We start from the raw sequence: 19,338 nt of genomic DNA, 5'->3' as shown, positions 1-19,338 counted from the left end.
GAATATTACACACATATATGTATATACATATATATACACATATATATATATATATATATATATATATATATATATACATATACATATATACACACATATCCTGAGCCATGACTACACTATGAAATGTGCACATTAACAAAAAGGGATCTAATAACATATCTTTTGTGTTGTTGATGTGATCCTTGTAAGGAATAAGCTGTTCGGACAATTGATGCATACTTAAATTAATGACATGCTTGGCCTCTGACATGGAAGAGCTGCCTCAACTTGGTTTATTAAATAGCAAAGTTCAACAGAAGGGAAAAACCTTCCATCAACATCATGATAAAATAAAGCCACTGCGACCCAAGTCATGACTGCTATAACAACGTGGAGAATGTGGAATAAAACATTTCAATCTATTCTTTGTACAGTACAGTATAACGTATTGAACAAAAGGTATTTTATATTTTATGTGGCTGTGCCATTGTCTCACACTCAAATAAATGTGTTACTTGCTCTCTAGCAGTGGAAGACCATCCTCGGTTTGGTTTATTAAATAGCAAAGATATACAGAATGTATCAAATCATGAACAAATATAAAGTGTGTCACAGCTGTGAAAGGGTGAGATAAAATGCAGACAGAGCTTTTAGCAAAAGACTAAGGAATCTGTCATGATACTACATCAGTAGGGCATAACAAAAACAACAAATGAGGCTAGCATTCAAATATACAACAATGTACACTTTTTGTAAACAAAAGTAATGTCATTAGATAATATTCTGTTTACAAGTTCCCCCATGAGGGAAAAAATATTATTGATATCCAAAATATATCTCATCTGCTCATCTTAAACTGGTAGCAATAACGGCCAGCACTTGGTTGTTCGCTGTGGTTTAAACTGGGCTTCATGATAGGAATTGAACATGGCGTCAAAACAAGTGAGGCCACGGCTGTTTAATGCGGCCATTGTCTTTGTAAGGGTACCAATTACTTCATTGTCAGGGTGTCAAAGCTGAGGTCCAATTAGTTGTTTGTGGTTGTTCACTGTCGTGTGCCGGGCGGCAAGGTCAGGTTGGCCATCAGCTCGTGGACAGATGCAAATATGGTACACTCCCCTAGACGGGAAGGAAACACACTTAAAAATACAGTAATAGAAACATGACAATCACTATGCATCCCAGCAGGAATTCTCCAATTATGACAATGTATATCTGATGAAAAATTCCTACACTTAGATAAACCACATACAATTATTGCTACTGAGCTGATTTGTGTCTGATGCATGCAGCTCAAAATTAGGGGCTACATTCGCAATTCAATTATTACCACTCACAATAATTAGGAAACAAATTAACACACACACACACACACACACACACACCTCCTTGTACATATATCTTTGTGAGGACATCCATTGACATAATGCATTTCCTAGAGCCTTACCCTAACCGCAACCATCAAAAATGATTGCCTAAACCTAACCCTTACCCTAACCCCAACCATAACCCAATTCAAACCTAAACTCTAAAACCAAGTCTTGACCTTCAAAAAGAGGTCTTGCAAAGTGAGGACCGGCCAAAATGTCCTCACTTCACAAAATGTCCTCATTCTGTTGGATAAAGACTTATTTTGGTCCTCACTATGTATTATGTACAAGAACACACACACACACACACACACACACACACACACACACACAACCACACACACAACACTTTCGACTAAATCAACATTCCTGGAAAATAATGTCCCATCACTGGTGAGCTATTTTAAAAAAAGGCAAAACCATTAATCTACAAGTGTATTCTTCTGGATAGGCAGATGGTCTCACCCTGTCTAGCAGGGTGCATCTCATTGAACCTCTTCAACATATTGGAGACCATGAGCGCCGCAGCTCCTGAGGAGCTGTGCTGCCTAGGGATGTCAGCCTGCTGGGTCACGCCCGACGCCATGTCGTACACGATGGGGACAATGATATTCACGGGCTCCTGTGGTACGGGCACGGGCAAGCGCTGCGTCAACTGCAACTGTGGAGGGTGCCAAAATAGTGTCGGGAGGTTTTGAACGATTCAGGCAGAGCACTTGTGATGATATGAACTTACGAAGAAGAGCATCTTGGACTTGAGCACCACGGCGATGGTTCCAGGGGGAGCAATGGGGGGAGCGCTGGGAGGTATGGTAAGGCAGAACTGGACGTTCCATTTGAGCTGTCCAGCTTGGTCTGGGAACTGCAGGAGCACGGTCACATGTTCACAACATGGTAGAGTGCTGATTATCAAAGTGTAGTACGTACAGTAAAAACCCCTCCATCTCTTTATTTTTTATTTTTTTGACCACATAACGGGTGGCAATCCCTCTCAGTTAGAAATATCTTAAAATTGCAGTCAACACCAACCAGTTCAAGCTTCATGATGCGGACACAGTCCCTGAGGATGTGTGTGGGTGCCCCCAAAAGCTTGGTGAAGGCATTCAAAGTGTTGTACTTGAAGGGGGGTCCGGCAACCTTGAAGGAGGACATGACATGAGGCATCAATAAAATGAACACGTCCTTCACGGTTTGCAGATTGTCCAGACACACTTAAAGGGATCGTTCGGATTTTTTAACATGAATCTCAATTTGATCATCACCTCCCGTGTGTGCGATCACCACTGACTTACCCCTGACAGCGTTCTGTGACACGCGTTCTGGTTCGGCGTTGGACGAGAGGAAAATAGTCCAGCAAGCTGGCTGGGGTCTCGGAAAAAAAGCGTTTTTCTTCTAAAAACTATTTGTTTTCAAAAGCGTGATACATTTCCATCACAATACTCTTTCCTGAATAAAGTCAGACGCCATTACCGCCAGCCACTAGTTTTTAGAAGAAAAACGCTTTATTTCCGAGACCCCAGCCAGCTTGCTGGACTATTTTCCTCTCGTCCAACGCCGGACCAGAACTGGTGTCACCGAACGCTGTCAGGGGTAAGTCAGTGCTGATCGCACACACGGGAGGTGAGGATGAAATTGAGATTCATGTTAAAAAAGCCGAACGATCCCTTTAAGTCAGGACCACAAAGTGGCTTTGTTTGTATGTAACTTTCTGGCTGCAATTTTTTTTTGGTATGCGTTATTCCAAGAGATGTTCCTGATAAACATTCACATAATTATCAAAGAACAAGAAAAACTAGAGCTGCGAGCAGCTATAAAGGGCCCTCGCAGCCCGGGCCACGTTGGGGTACTTGCACGTTGGGGTACTGGCACATTGGAAGCAGAATTTCTTTGAAAATGGCATGATAAACCATTACATGTGTTTTTTTATTTATTTTTTTGCCAGGTGTGATGAGTGTGTCAAGCTCAATGGGTTTTGGTGATTGTTAAGATCTGCAAAAATCAGCGTCTTTTGGTATTTTTCGTAAAAGTATATATACACACATCATCGCTCGTACTCATTGCACAATGTTGCTTTTATTGTCCATAGAGGCGATCAAAAAAAATGAAACTAAATAAAAAAAGTACATATGTTTGGATCGGTCTGATGCCAGTGAACATATTGAGTGGTGGAAAGTAAAAGAATATTCATAAATGACTTAGTTATCACACTTACAATGAGGTTACAATTTTTGTAAAAATACCGTAAGTGAGGCTTTTTTTTTTTTTTTTTTTTATTCCTCAAGGACTAGGTGGCGCTGTATTTATAACTGAATTTTGTCATAGAGATACCTTCAGGCCTTGACTATAAATATACATTTCAAGTATGGGAATTTTTGGAGCATGTACCTGGGAGTTATTAAGCATATCCTTCATTCACGTTATTGCTTTTAATGTCCATAGAGGCTATCAAAAATACATAAAACTAAATAACAAAAATATGTATGTTTGGTTAGGTCTGATGCCAGTGAACATTTTGAGTGGTGGAAAGTAAAAGAATATTCATAAATAACTTAGTTATCACACTTAGAATGAGTTTGCATTTTTTGTAGAAATACCGTAAGTGGGGTATTTTTTTTTCATGCCTCAAGGGCTAGGTGGCGCTGCATATATAACTGAATGTTGTCATAGAGATAGCTTCAGGCCTTGACTATAAACATACATGTCAAGTTTGGGATTTTTTGGAGCATGTACCGGGGAGTTATTAAGCATATCATTTTTCATTGCGAAACACAAATTTTGATGCCCCGCCCTCATCATATAGTATTTTGAAAAGTCAAGATTTTTTCCCCTGTTGTTGGCTCAGGTCTTGACATGGCCCAGGTCAAGTCTGAAGTCAGTCGGATGAAACGTGTAGGAGCAGTGGGCAAAAGTATGTTCCCTGTAAATTTGCTAAAATCGTAAAAAATGGGACATTCAAAAATTCGTAGCTCACTTCCTGTTCATTTTAGCATATGGGTCCAAAAGACTTTTTTGTAGGTCTTGGGCTCCCTCATACACCTAAAAATTTCACCTAAAAAATCTGGCTTGAACTCTTCATCTTTTAGCTACTAAAATCATAGCTAATCATAGAGTGATTTTACATATGGTAAATGTATCAGCTGAAAATTTTGGCTCTCTTCCTTCCATCCATTTTCTTAACTACGGTACTTGCTCCATTTTGGCTCTCTTCATTTGCAAAAACATCGATAAAAGAACCATAGTAAGTACATACGAAATACATACCCTTGTCTCAAAGAACTTCTCCAGCACCTGAAGTTCCTCCTGGGACCAGGGACCTGCATTCTCCGGAGTGACCTTGAGTTGCAGAGTCTGGTAGTTCTTTGGGTTAAGAGCAACGCGGCACTTGAGCACATCCGTTTTGAACATGATCACGCCGGGCTCATTGGAGTTCACGATGGATAGCTGCATCGGACGCAGGCAGTGAGTGGTGGCACAGAACAAATATATTTCTTGACTATTCCCATTTTGTTGATTCGTCAGAGGCTCACATTGGCTTCCTGCTGAATAATCCGCTGTAGGTGTCGCCTCATGATGACTGAACCGAGGAAGCGCTCTAGCGGTGAGCAGAGGTAGCTGCCCGCCAAGCCCGGCACCAGGCACGGGGTTGGCGAGGGCAGCAGAAGCACATGCAGGGCACTGTGGGTGAGGACGGTGGGGATGGAGGCGGCCCAGGGACGCTGAGGTAGCTTGCGAGGCGGAGGCATACTGGTAGGCATGATTTGTGAACCTACATGAAGAATCCAAAAGGTCACGACACAAGCTGTATTTGTCAAGATTTTCACCACTAAAGATTAATTTGTCATGTCTGGGGTCACGCCAGGGTTAAGTTTGAGTTCATGACCTGTTAAGTTGGGTTCATGACCGTGAGGTCAAGTGTCTGTTATGTACTGATGTAACAAGTGTCTGTTTTGAACTGATGTAACTAGCATCTAGTTTCAACTAGTTTTAGGCTATGTGATGTTATGTGATGTCAAAGCCTACGTGATGTCAAGAATCTTTAATCCCTTTACCTGGTCAACAGCCAATCAGATAATTCCATGTCAGTCCTGTTACCCACATGTCTAGCCACAACCAATCAGATTGATTCCTTTCCTATATAAGCCTCCTGAGAAGTATGAGTATTTGTTGGATTATTACTTCTGTTACCACTGTCTTTCTGTGCAACTCTCTTTGTGTCTGTCTCTTTCTTTTGCCTCTCAATGTGAATAAGTAGTTAAAATCTTATTTGTGTCTGCGCTTTCGGATCCAACCTTCAGCACATGACAGAATTACACTGAAACTACAATGAAACTCGAAAGCTGAACACAATTCATAATATTTTCACATTATTAATTGTCAAACAGTGGAACACAGTGGTGTCCAAACTATGGCCCAGAGTGATGAGGACTACCACGACTATTAATAAAGCTTTTTTAGATATGTAAAAACACACAAAAAAATTAACAGCTAAAATTGAAACAGAATTGCCTCGCCTTTTACAGAAAGCTTTTTGACGGAGCAGTTTTTCAAAATGTGTAAATGCTTGGTCATTGGTAAGATAAAATACAAAAATAATCAAATAAAATAAAAACCTGACCCTTATTTCTATTTTAAGAGTAGTCTTATAAGTGACCTACAAGGCTTTTCTTGAACCAAACTTCATTTTTTATTATATATACACATATGTATGTATGTGTGTATATATATATATATATATATATATATATATATATATATATATATATATATTTATTGGTGGAACTCTAAATTGTTTGACTTTTGGGCATTACATTTTTAACGTCCATTGTAAGGTCTTGAAAGAGCTAACACATTTGTAGGCTGTCAGGCGCGTGAAAAGCAACTAGCGGTATTATTAACACTGATTGCAACACCATTCTAGCCATTGAGAAGACTTAATTTTCTTATTTTTTTTTGTAATTTCTAAAACCCAATCACTAAAAACAATAAGGGAATTGAGAAATATGGTATTGTATTGATACATTGAGGTAAAGTGAAATGGAGTTCTTCCTATATATTAAATATGAAAATTGAAAAACAACATAACATTGGATCATGTTTGGAAGAAAAAACACCATAACATCATCCGAACGGAATACAAGCCACCTAAAAATCCTGTTTTTTAACATGAATAGTAAAAAAAGTTAATTTAAAAGGTTGGATATACGAAGTTCATGGATATATAGTGTTTGGAGAAAGATATTTACTAGTTCCAGCACGTGGAGAGTGGGGGTCAGGAATTGGCGAATGCAGTGACGGGTTCCCAGGCGACATGCCATGGATCCTCGCCCCAGGAGAAGGACCTGAGACCTGGGGTGAGCCTGGCCACTGGCCCCTGTGGCTTGGAGACACCATGGCATAGGGAGAGCTGGGGTCCAGAGCACCTAGTGTGAGGGAGAGTGACAATCTTGATGCACACAAAAATAATACAACACAAAACATACACAACTCTATATGCCTGCTCTTTTGAAGCCATGTGTTTACTGTCCCTCACGCAACCTAAACAACAGCTCGGCAAGGGAAGTTGGTGTTCAGGCATCTTAGAGGCCCCCAGAACCGTGCCCGTCTTACCGTGGGGGCTGGCAAAGCTTGTCTGACCCATGGCTATGCCCAGAGAAGATGGAGACGGGGTGGGGCCGAAGGGAGAGGGGGCCCTCAACGCTCCACTAGGGGAGCCAGAGGCATGGATGTTCCCTGCACATACATACACCACATCTCGTCAGACTACGCAGGTCTCTCACACACTCACTCACATACACAGTCACAGTCTCTTTCACCCTCAAGTGCACATGCTAAAAGCTGGGCAGAACGGTTGGCGGGCTGAGATGGCGCAACATGGAAGGGGCAGGACTTGAGGTGCGTACATATTTACAAAAAAATAAATAAAGATATGTAAACAAAATGGCTACTTCTTCTCCATGAAATGGGTACTGCTTTCTCAAGGAGGTCAGCATGGTGGTGACGCAACAGCGGACCAAAAAAGCTCGCACGAATCTTACAGTGTCCATACTTTTCGCCCAAAAATACCTGGCGATTGTGTGGGCATCATGGATGGCGAAGGGGTGACGTTGGCGTGGTAGTTTGGTGGTGGCGACGTGAGCGGCGGGTATACGCCGCCACCAGCGGCCCTCATGGTTTGTGGCTGAGCCTGCAGCTGGCTCATGAGCGTGTCCATCATGTCCACACCCACAGGCGATGGCGGGTTGTCATCTTCATTGACAGAACGCCTGCGGGCATCCTGGTTGCTGTCTACAAACATGCTCAAGAATGTCTGGAACGGGAATAATTAGGAACAGGAATTTAAATCGTTTTTATTACAGATCTGAAGCCATGAGGTTTTTTTTTTTTTTCCTTTTGCTATCCTGTATTTTTTTGCTCATGAACTTTTCATGACAATGTTTGCTACTTTGCTGTCTCAGAAAATTAGAATATTGTGATAAAGTCCATTATTTTCTGTAATGCAATTAAATAAGCAAAAATGCCATACATTCTGGATTCATTACAAATCAACTGAAATATTGCAAGCCTGTTATAGTTTTAATATTGCTGATTTTGCCTTTATTTATTTTTTTACTTGGTCTGAGGAAATATTCTAACATTTTAAGATAGGATATTTGAGTTTTCTTAAGCTGTAAGCCATAATCAGCAATATTAAAATAATAAAAGGCTTGCAATATGGGACAGTCCTGTACATACAATTGTCCTACCGGCTTCCATTGTATTGCATTTGTTGCTATAGAGAACCATTTCAGTTTTAAAGATGGATGTGCAGATATTTTCTTCATCCCATGAGGGAATTATAGAAAGTATTATTATTATTATTATTATTATTATTATTGACATTTTGTAATTATTAGTGAAATTATAGACCCCCAAGGTCCACACAATTTATATTAATATTTATTTATTCATTCATTTATTTTTAAATGAACGTAACAATCTAGCAAATGTTGGTTATAAATTTATGACTAGTCGTATGTTCAGTGTTTTGGACTATTTCATAAGAGTTTTTCTGAGGTTTAATTTGCAATCTGTTGGCGTGTATGGCCCACAGACACATTTTATGAATAAAATCTTCAATATTTCTTGCCTCCATAAAAACTACATATACAAAAAAATAATTCCTCAGAACTCCATTAGACTTACCTTGAGTCCAGGAGCTGGGTAAAATCCCTCCACAATCTTGGTGTTGTCGAAAAGACTGTATGCACCATCCCTGATGGCCACCACGCCACGGCTCCGGCAGTAGATGTCGATGCAGTACATGTTGCGAAAGGCCAGGCGAATGTGTGTAGGTGACTGAGGCAGGATAGAGAAGCACTGGTAGGCAGTGTTGGTGCGTTGGGTCAGGCCCAGCATGGGCACGGTCGGTAGTTTGTTGATGGCATTCAGAGGGGCCTGCGTATCGTAAAGCACCTGCAAGAAGATAGAATCTACTATTTTGTAAAGGAATATATCGTCTTAATTGGTCACATTTCCCTACTTTGGCTTACTCCTCACAAGGGTCGTGGGGGGTGCTGGAGCCTATCCCAGCCGGCTTCGGGCAGTAGGTGGGGTACACCCTGAACTGGTTGCCAGCCAATCGCAGTACTTTGGTACTTGAACCACCTTAACCTGAATTTCTGGTATTTTCTTTTAATGCTGATGCAAAGCCCCTGAGAATCTTGCTAGGCACAAGCCTCTTACACAATCCCAAAAATCTGCTGTATCCGAGCCATAACAACATATTTATCCATCTTTACATTTTACACAGAAACTTGAGAGGCTTGATATTCCCACAATCATGTGCTCATACGGCGACACTGCAAATCAGATAATTACATGGCATCTGCCCCATTTATGTGACGTATAATAGGGATGCATGATAATGCTATTTTCAACCGATAAACCAATAATTTAGAAAGTGTCGATGTCGATAACCGATAAGTCAATAACTGTTGGCAAAATTAACTTGAATACATTGAAACATTGTGTAAAGCACCATGAAGCTGAATTTCATTGCTATTTCTGCTTCAAAGACAACCGGTAACTCTTTTTGAGTTTACCAAAACAAAACGAGCCATGTTTTAAAAAGGAAACAAAAAACTGTGAGGGTAACATTTTGGGGAGACATAGTAAAGAAAGCCCACACTGGCGACTGCCATGTCGCCATGATGCATCTTCTGTCAATATGATGCCGCGCTCATTATGACATCACAGATGTGAGACACTACCATAGGAGAGGGGAGGGGTTGAGGACTTGGACAACTTGAGCCACAACCACAACAGATAGACCAATGTGGCAAGTCTATTATTATCGGCGGATTTCTTTATTATCTGGTTTATCTGTATGACGTCAAATTGGTTGATAATTGCCGATAATTATCGGCCACCCTGCATCCCTGACGTATAAATAAACTAATTGACAGACAGCACACCACTACAGGGCAAGAGAAGTGAGTGCTGGTTGGGCATTACAACAATGCCTTCACAAACAGGTGCCATCCCACCAACCCATACTACCTCTTACGGCTGAATATTGCCAGATTTACTTTGTCCCTCAGTGCTGTTTATATAGAATAGACATAGAAAAGAGTGAAAACATGCCAGCTTGAGACCCTCAGGGTTGCAGAGAATGTTCATGTTTTTAAGAACAGGCTCAAGACATGCCATTTAAATGTAGCTTTTACTTAAGATCTATTTTATGTACTTATTTTCTTTATCTTATTATTACATCTTACGTATTCCGTTTTTACATTTTGGGGTCCATTATTTATGTTTTGAACATTTAGCATATTATATTATTATTCCTCCCTTGTTTTTATTCTTTAATATTTTCTTATTTATAGTTTTAGCTCGGTCATATCTTCTAAAAATTATTATAGTTGGATAATTTTACTCTTCCAGTGTTTCCTCAGAGGGAGTCCTCTGCGGCAGGAGCTGGTGCGGCAGGAGCTGGGGTTGGGCCTGCAGCCGCGGGTTTTAGCCCTCTCCTTAGGGGCCTTAGATCAGCTGTTTTGCTTTGTTTTTAATGATTGTTAATGCACTTTTTTGTGTGTGGGTCGGTATTGTGGGGGGTGGTGGGCTGGGGATTTGTTTTTAAACTATAATGTAAAGTACTTTGAGTTGCATTTTTTTATATGAAAAGTGCTATATAAATAAAGATTGATTGATTGATTGATTGATCGATTGATTGGTTGAATACATGCTGCATGCATACTGATATGTTTACCTGCAAGAGCTGAATGACATTGGGGTTCTTGTTGAACATCTCCTGCAGCTGGTGAAGGATGATGTTATGGCAGTTTGAGCACCCTGAATTTGGCCCCACAGTTCCGAGGGCCAAGTGGAAGCGTTGGCTGTTGGAATTCCACTGAATGGTGACAGAGCTGCCTTTGGTGGTGCCGTAGCACAGTACCAGCTTGCGGAAGTTGTACAGCCGCACTTCAGAAAACAGGCCCAGGTACGACGGCAACTCTGGGACATCACAATGAGGAGATCATTGTTCGATGGTACAGTCCATGCAATTGCGGATGTAAACTAGTGATTTCTAAAATATACAACCACCACATTATCTGCAGCAGATAAGATTGTGTTGGTCCTTAGGGGTTCCATTGCATTAGCCAATTAAAAATGGTGATCCAGTTTACAAAAGGTCACCAGTACCTGGCATTGCCCGAGAGAAGTGTAGCACACACTGGTACAGCTGGCTGATGGCGCTCCAGTCATTGAGAAACATTTCAACCACTTTGCGCCCACCCACAGGCTCTGACAGGGGGTTCTCATAGGTGAGGTACACGTGACGTGTGGAGGCTGCCAAAGACAAGACTTGACTTCAGTGTATAGTGCGCAAAAGGCACAAAACAGGAAAACAGTCTGTTGTGGGTACCTTGCTCTTTGCTGTTGGTGCTGTTGAGGGGGCAGTTGGCCAGCACCAGTTCGGCCACCCATGTCCGGTTGTTCCTGCCCTGTAGCCGAAAGGTGCAGTCCAGGAGGGAACGCTCCAAAGCCTTTCTGGTCTCCTCTCCGACACCTTTGCAAGGAGGGATCCTACACAATATTTACTGTATGTTTAGATTTGTCAGTCTCACACACCCGACACAACTGAATGCAATGTAACAGGACCATCGCTGAAAAAATTACAGTTGCTGACTCGTCCAGAAAGTCATAGTAGCACACATTAGTAAATGTGCAGCAGTTGCAATCTGACATCAAGTTATGAGGCTCCGCATGCGATATATTGTGCTATTTATTTGTGTGTGTTTTTTTTAATTGACCCACGAAAACATTGCACAATTCTCAAGAAAGAAGCAGACTGCAACCAAGAAGGGAGTGTAGATATTTTGAGAGGGTTTTGGCAATGATTGCTTCCTGAATTAAACGACGAAACAAACTCATTTTTTTATCTTCAAAAATCTACACACTAGACCCCATAATGACAATGCGAATTAAGTTTTGGGGAATTTTTTTTGCAAATTGTAGAGCTGTTAAACGATTACATTTTTTAATCAGATTAATCATCAGAATTTTGATTAATCACGATTGATCACTTAATTAAAAAGGATTTTATCAACAATTTTTGCCCACCAAATTTCAAAAGCACCTGTTAGGTGTTAATTCTTTTGACATTTAATGTAATGAGGACGTCTTCAACATTTTTTGATCGACTGCACATTCTCATCCTCCTCTTTTTCTAATAAGTTAATTACTTGCAGAATTTTAAAATGGAAAAGAAGTGATTGACATGAACAAATATTCTGATTGTCATAGGCAAACATTTATTAAATGCTTTACTTAAAACTTTAAAGTAATGACTTGGTAAAGCATATAGTCAGGGCCGACTTTAACAACTCATAAGGCCCCGGGGCTAACCATCAAAGGACAATTCTGTGAATGTCTTTGAGTGACTCAGCCAGAGCCCAGACTTCAATCAAATGAAACATCTGTGGAGAGATCTGACAATGACTGTGCACCGACGCTCCTCAACCACCCTGGATGGAGCTTGAGAGGTGCTGCAAAGAGGAATGGGTAAAACTGCCCAAAGACAAGTGTGCCAAGCTTGTGGGATCATGTCCAAAGAGGCTGTAATTACTGCCAAATGTGCATAAGATGATGTATGTACATGTGACGTCTTAGTTTTTGTTTTGTTTTTTATTATTTGTAATAAATTTGAAGGAAAAAAAAAATTATACGGATTTGACCTGATGCACGTCACAGATGGGCTTCCGTCTTCTTTAAGTATTTCTTGTACTTTTTTTTATTTTTATTTTTTTTAAATGCTCTTAAGTTGCCAAAAGATGGTGCCAAAGCCTTGTTTAATAAGTACTTGGCCTCAAGGAAGTATGAAGTGATACATCTTGACTGGTGCATGCATGTGTTTTTGTGATGTGTGATATTACTTAAGCAGCCGGATGGCATGACTGCTGCCGTCTCCTTCCACTTGAACACCCTGGTTGGGAATCTCCATGTTGGAAAGCTACAACACAACCAACAAAGCTCAGTTTAATTGAGCAAACCGCAGGAAGGGAATGAAGGAATCATTTGAGCTGTCAAGTCACTGTGACTCACCTCAGTTCTGAGGCCAACAAAAGGCATGTTGGTGTCACACATTGCTACTAGGTGTGCCAACTCCTTGTTGAAAGCGCTCATCTCTCCTGAACGCTTGGGCTTCTTTGGCTCTGTTTCTGCCTGCTCTCCAGTCATCTACAGAGACATTGAGAAGAAATCTACTAGGGCTGCAGGATTAATCTAAATCTAACCGACATCGAGGTTTGACCAAATGCAATAGCCCAATCGCTAAACATTGCGGTTTTAAGTTAGTTTGCGCTTCGGTGCCCCCCCCTTTTTTTGCGCTCCAATGCCTTCATTCTGTACAGCGCAGCCATAACGAGTGTGTAACATGGGTACCAAACTGATCTGTTGTGTGAGTGTACGCTCTTGACTCCTTTAAATGATCTTTGGCATACTGCTGCGTTTGGTCATATGACCGCATGTACCAATAAGAGGGCAGGAGTAGCCAGGGAATGCGAGGGGAAATGTTTGTTGCTGCTTGTGGGGGGCTTTTAGACAGCTCTATCGTAAATATTGCTGTTATGACCTGAATATTTAAATGCCTATTTGTTATCTTATAGAGCCGATTGCCAGTGGCGGACTGCATCGTCTGACCATCGCGTTTATTTGAAAAGTCGAGTTGGTGAGTTATATTTTAGTATTAGCTATGGTTTTAAATGGGTCCGGCTGAAATTGCTTTGACCTGTTTCTCAAATGATTGTATAAAATAATTAATAAAGTGATTGATGGTATTGATTATTCAGCAGAGGATCTTCCAGGATCAGCTAAGTGGTCATCCACAGGTTCAGCAAGTGTAAGCGCTCTACAATGTTTACCTGTTTAAATGTTGACACTTGATACTTGAAGATTGTTTACATTCAGTTATTAATGGTTCTCTTTGTCTTGTTTGAATTTAATGATGCTAAAAAAAAAATTAAAAAAAATGGGATGTTGTTTTCCATTCTGGATATGTAACTATATTATAATCTCACCATATTTGGTTTAGAAGCATAATGTAGGTCAAAGCTCCCCCCTTAACATATTCACCAGAATAGGACGTCTCCGCCTCGTAGTTTTAATCAAATAGTGACATTATAGTATTGTATTGTTAAAATATTGATCAAATATCTTGTCTGAAACTAAACTGACTCACAATTGTAGTGTTTTCATGCATTTTAATGTGTAAAATACAAAAATTGCAAATCAAATTGCAATCGCAATATTGGTCTGAAAATTGCAATTAGAGTGTGGATGGTCGTCCTTCTCTGTGTGCCCTGCGGTTGGCTGGCAACCAGTTCAGGGTGTACCCCGCCTACTGCCCAAAGCCAACATAGATAGGCTCCAGCACACCATGCGACCCTTGTATGTATGGATGGATGGATGGAAATTGCAATTAGGTTTTTTTTTTTTTTTCCCAAAATCGTGCAGCCCTAAAATCTACCATTATGACTATGACAAAGTCATAAAGTTAAATAAACCGTTGTTTTTATTATTAGTTTGTGTCTTCCTAGCAACACTTTAGTTAGGTAACTACAGAACTGGCTAACTATTAGGGATACCACGCAAACAAATGGAAGGTCGACAAGTGTCGACGGTTCCACTGTATTTGCATAAAAACAACCAAAACACCACTGCTGACCTTTCTCTTGGTAACAGGCCGGTGCGCATGTATCGACGTGGGGTCTTGGACAAGGTGTTCAAGATTGGGCTTGAAATGCTGCAGGATCTGCGCGCACATGGGCCCGTCGTCACCTTCCAGCTGAGTTACAAACAGGAAGGAGTACTTGTACTGCAGCGCTGTCGGATTGCTCGGCAAATCAACCATTTCCACCACCTACGCAATAAAGGATGTTGAAAATGGAGTTCGACGTCTTCCGTTTGTTGCTATTGTTTCATGGAGGAGATAGACTCACAATGTAGTACTGAGGAAGACGCGTGAGCTTGATGAAGAGCTTGTTCTTGGACAAGTTGCCCACAGGGTGTGAAGCAGTGTTGGAGAGGTGAAGGACGTCGGTGCACACAGTGGGAAGGTGCTTCACTGACTGCCTGCAGCGCTGCTCACCCAGCCAGAATCTGCTCACGAGGACAGAAAAAAAATAATTTGTTCTTTATCACATCCCTAACCCTTAACATCCCTTCTTGCTCAGAGTGGAAGATGTCATTACAGCTATTCTGCCTGTTTTGACAAGCTAGAATCGAGCATCAGTCTCTTTCAACTAAAGATGCCTATTCTGTGGCAGGCACACTTACTTGAGTTGTTGAAGCCACGACAGGATGCGCTTCATGTCATCGTTGATAGTCTTCTCAATGTCATCTAGCATTGATTGATCTACAGGAAGAAAGCAGTTCCATTTTAGAGCCACGGACGAATGCGACAGAAACTATAACGGCTTCCACCCACCTAATCCATACAGCATGGGCTGCAGCATGCCTGAATGCAAGTCAACAAAGATATGGAGACACTCTGAGCGGCCGCACGGCTCCAGTATGGGAATGACGAGAGTGGGTAGAGCAGTTTCAATGAATGCTGAAGTTAAAAGGAAGAAACATACTTTGAGTAGCTCTTCTCTGTCAAGCAGATGAGAGTACAAGTATAATTCAATAAATATTGCTACACTGAAAGTGCAACGGTTGTGCAGCTATTTTGCTACATTTAATTTAAAGTGACTACAATGTTATAGGACATGTTTGACAAGAGTGTGTATAAGAGGTTTGCGTGGTTGTCTTTATAAGAAATTGGAGTTAAATACATACAACTGTCACTAGGATTGTTGCCTTTCAGAATGGCTTTCAGCTCCAGCAACTTCTGGTGGGAACGTGCGTGAACGCTGTCGATCAAAAGCTTCTCCACGGACAAATGGTCGATCTAAAGATGGAGGGAGGAAAGTATCGTTAATTTATGACACAACAAAACTGTCAACTTAGAACCAGTGCAATTTACTTTCATTGCTCTCTCCATCAATTTAGAGTCGCACGCAGGTAGAGGGGGCTCATGGGAGATCTGCAGTGGCTTCGATCCATCTGATTCGTCAATCTTGATGGTAACTTTATGCACAGAGGCCGTACCCGTTTTCCTACCAAGCACCTGTTGGCTGTGGTGAACAAAAGAACATCTTGGTGACCTTACTGAGACGCTTTGTTGGTGCACCACGTCTACATACAGGGAGAACATGAGGTGTTGAAATGAAGGTTATTATTAGTGTTGTTCCGATACCGATACTGGTATCGGCAGAGGTGCCGATACTGCATTAAAACAGTGGTATCGGTATCGGTGAGTACTCACAAGTAACATGCCGATACCATTAATTCCAACGCTAATATAGGATTTTGAATGCAGTATCTTGTGTCTTGCTGGTGCACGACATTCACTGATATGTGACATGTTCACTGCATGCCGATCTAAGATATCCTATTGGCCCTTGAATGCTCTGAACCAATAGCAGGACAGCTTTTTCATGTTGAGGAAAAAAAAACAAAAAACGTAGGTATCGGCATGGTATCGGCCAATACTGCAAAGCTGGGTATCGGGATTGGGGGCCAAAAAACGGTATCGGAACAACACTAGTTATTATAGTTAACAAAAATTAACAAAAACTAAAACGGGAAAAAAATAAAAAATTTCGATAACAAAATAAAATAAAACAGAGTACTTTTAAGAAAACAATAGTCTCAAACTAAATTTTATGATTGTAAAACTCACATAAAAATATAATTATAGCTAAAACGTCCTCTATTTTCATCATTTTCGATCACCGGTAGTTTCACACATGACCTTTTGGGGTTCATATTAATTGTATTTATTTTTAGATTATTATATGGCTGTACAGAAGAAGGAAGGTCGAACAGTTGTTTAGGAATTGTAGTTTACTTTATTACACGATACTTAAATGATGACTTTTTTTTATTTAATCTTGAAATTGACAAGTACTCCATTTGTAAAAAAAAAAAAAAAAAAAAAAAAAAGAAATAAAAAAAAACTAAAGTAAAATTAAGATTTTTTAATTTAAATTAATAGAAACATTTTTAAAAATCTGATCTAAATACTAATTAAAACTAACTGAATAAAATAAAAATGAAACAGAGTTAAAGTGAAAGAAAAACTACATAAACTATAATGAAAAATCCCAAATTATTGACTGGTTGATATCAAATATATAATCATCGCAATGTGAACATAACTGATTGTGTATCGATGCAGTAGCAGACCATAATCACTATAACACGGTGACAATGCTTTTTGACTTTCAGCCAATGGCCTAAACATTTTTTAGGTTTGTCTATGGCAGGTGTCAATGACAGTCTCATCCAGTGTTATACTCCTGCTCTATTGTCACCCAAATGATGCCATTGTATACTAGGCCATGGGTTCACTCATAAAAGTAAGGACGCTCCAAAACTTTTAGTGGATATCCAGACACATTTTGCATTTTACAGATAAAGGAGAATGTCGGGAAGATTACCAACTAAGGAATCATATTCGCCGTTTCCACACTAATATTTTTGTTTGTGAACGTGAGACTGATAGGGTGTGCCGGCTGGTTTAAACTCAAAATCATTATAAGCAATTCTAAAACTTTTTAGGGGGACGTCAATCATTCTTGTTTCTAATCACAGTTCGCGGCAGGGCGGGTCTATTTAAAAAAATAAATAAATAGAAGAAAAATGAAAATGTGGTCACCCTTGTGTTCATTGCAAGTAAATGGCCCGTTTATGAATATCGAGGCTAATTTCAAGGCTTACTTCCAGACAGAGAGGGTGAGGTATTTTGCAGGCATGTATCTCTCCTCCTGCACCAGGTCTCCCCACCGCTCCCTGATAAGCATTAGGGTCTGTGAATGGAGAACCTCCAGCTGCAGCGAGAGACAAAAGGAGTCTGGAAAGACAGTGCAGTTAAAGAAGACGTGTGTGGGAAAGAAGCAAGTCCTCGTGAAGTATCACACTAATTCTTCCATCAGCATTCAACACATGCACTCGGGCACGTATCCTTCGTCACAGCGCTGGTAAAAAGAGGCGCCTGTCCGCCACACAGGCTGCTCTTTGATGTGGTGAGATGGAAAGGCAGTGTGGTGCAGGAAAAGCAGAACAGAGATGCACTGGGTAGCACTGATTAGCACAGTTATGCAGTACTCTTAAAACAAATAAAAGGCCCTTTATTTTTTTCTAATGGTTTTCACCCATTACAAAATGTTGGGTCAATAAACATGTGGTGTATGTGACCAATGAACTAAGTGGCTTGGTTGTGCAAAGTCTTCCTAAATTTGAGGAGAATTAGGTAGAGACTTACGACTAGCATTTCCACTGCAACGTGAAAAGACAGCTGCACAATTATATGCCTACACCCATTCCTTACCTTAACCTCAACCATAACCCAATTCAAACTAAACTCTAAAACTAAACGAAACTCGAAAGTCTTGACCCTCAAAAAGAAGTCTGAGCAAAATGGGGACCTCCAAAAGGTCCCCATTTGTCTGCGAAAAGTCAGAATGATGTCCCCATTTTGTAGCATAAACCCGCCCACACACACACACACATACACAACCAAAGGATACGTAAGCAGTTGTACATGTCCTGTAGGGGTTTCTCATCTGCACACAGGCGTGCTTGAACCAGCTCGTGGATATAGTTCACCTGTAGACTGTGCACCAAGGCTCTGCCATCTGTTGTCAGAAGATGAATATGAAAAAACACAGGGCTGTTAAAATTAGTGCGTTAATTTAACGTTCCTTTAACGCCACAAGTTTTCTTTAACGCTCAATTAATATCGCCCCTTACTTGTAAAGACTGTAGTGGGGGAATTCCAGTCACAAAGCAGCAGACACATCCACATCAAAATTTAGCAGTAATAAATTTAATAATAATGCATATATTTGTGGAGACTAGGGTCAAGTTGTATTTTACAATTTTAAAAATGTTCAGAATTTCACAAGTTAATTCATGTTAACGATTAGATAGTTCTTAATATGAAAAGAAAAATGCACTCAGCTGTCACATCTTACAAATGCAATTATGCCATCTAGTGGCAGAGAAACGACCTCAACACAAATCAATATCAAACTCGTACAGTACATCTTTATTTAATTTTAACTCAATTTTATGAAGTATTATAAAATTACTAGTTCCGATACCATTTTTTGGCCCCCGATACCGATCCCGATACCTAGCTTTGCAGTATCGGCCGATACCGATACCATACCGATACCTATTTCTTTTTTCCTCAACATGAAAAAGCTGTTCTGCCATTGAGTCAGAGGATTCAAGGGCCAATAGGATATCTTAGATCGGCATGCAGTGAGCATGTCACATATCAGTGAATGTCGTGCACGAGCAAGACACAAGATGCTGCATCCAAAGTCCTATATTAGCATTGGAGTTAATGGTATCGGCATGTTACTTGTGAGTACTCACCGATACCGATACCAGTGTT

At 40.5% G+C, this 19,338-nt stretch overlaps 1 protein-coding gene across 2 annotated transcripts in view; it reads right to left on the bottom strand.

Moving 5' to 3' along the window:
- Positions 1–498: 498 nt before the first annotated feature.
- med14 (mediator complex subunit 14) overlaps positions 499–19,338 on the bottom strand; it is a 23,468-nt gene continuing 4,628 nt past the window's right edge. Inside the window, exons 7-29 of one of the 2 annotated variants that reach the window (XM_077537240.1) lie at positions 18,464–18,571; positions 17,655–17,787; positions 15,856–16,006; positions 15,669–15,780; positions 15,316–15,441; positions 15,165–15,243; positions 14,828–14,987; positions 14,554–14,748; positions 12,933–13,067; positions 12,764–12,840; positions 11,254–11,414; positions 11,031–11,177; positions 10,597–10,841; positions 8,532–8,801; positions 7,413–7,656; positions 6,957–7,079; positions 6,593–6,769; positions 4,877–5,115; positions 4,611–4,790; positions 2,379–2,486; positions 2,086–2,211; positions 1,815–2,010; positions 499–1,098 (exon numbers count right to left, since the gene is read on the bottom strand). In XM_077537240.1, coding sequence (XP_077393366.1) covers positions 1,025–1,098; positions 1,815–2,010; positions 2,086–2,211; positions 2,379–2,486; positions 4,611–4,790; positions 4,877–5,115; positions 6,593–6,769; positions 6,957–7,079; positions 7,413–7,656; positions 8,532–8,801; positions 10,597–10,841; positions 11,031–11,177; positions 11,254–11,414; positions 12,764–12,840; positions 12,933–13,067; positions 14,554–14,748; positions 14,828–14,987; positions 15,165–15,243; positions 15,316–15,441; positions 15,669–15,780; positions 15,856–16,006; positions 17,655–17,787; positions 18,464–18,571 — 3,566 coding nt within the window. In that variant the 3' untranslated portion in view covers positions 499–1,024. The remainder of the gene's footprint in view (positions 1,099–1,814; positions 2,011–2,085; positions 2,212–2,378; positions 2,487–4,610; positions 4,791–4,876; positions 5,116–6,592; positions 6,770–6,956; positions 7,080–7,412; positions 7,657–8,531; positions 8,802–10,596; positions 10,842–11,030; positions 11,178–11,253; positions 11,415–12,763; positions 12,841–12,932; positions 13,068–14,553; positions 14,749–14,827; positions 14,988–15,164; positions 15,244–15,315; positions 15,442–15,668; positions 15,781–15,855; positions 16,007–17,654; positions 17,788–18,463; positions 18,572–19,338) is intronic. The other variant, XM_077537242.1, reaches the window with a different exon arrangement.

Source organism: Festucalex cinctus, chromosome 11 (genome assembly GCF_051991245.1).
Source record: "Festucalex cinctus isolate MCC-2025b chromosome 11, RoL_Fcin_1.0, whole genome shotgun sequence".
Taxonomy (NCBI): Eukaryota; Metazoa; Chordata; class Actinopteri; order Syngnathiformes; family Syngnathidae; genus Festucalex; species Festucalex cinctus.
Note: the sequence above shows the minus strand (reverse complement) of the source record. Positions and strands in the feature narration are given on the sequence as shown.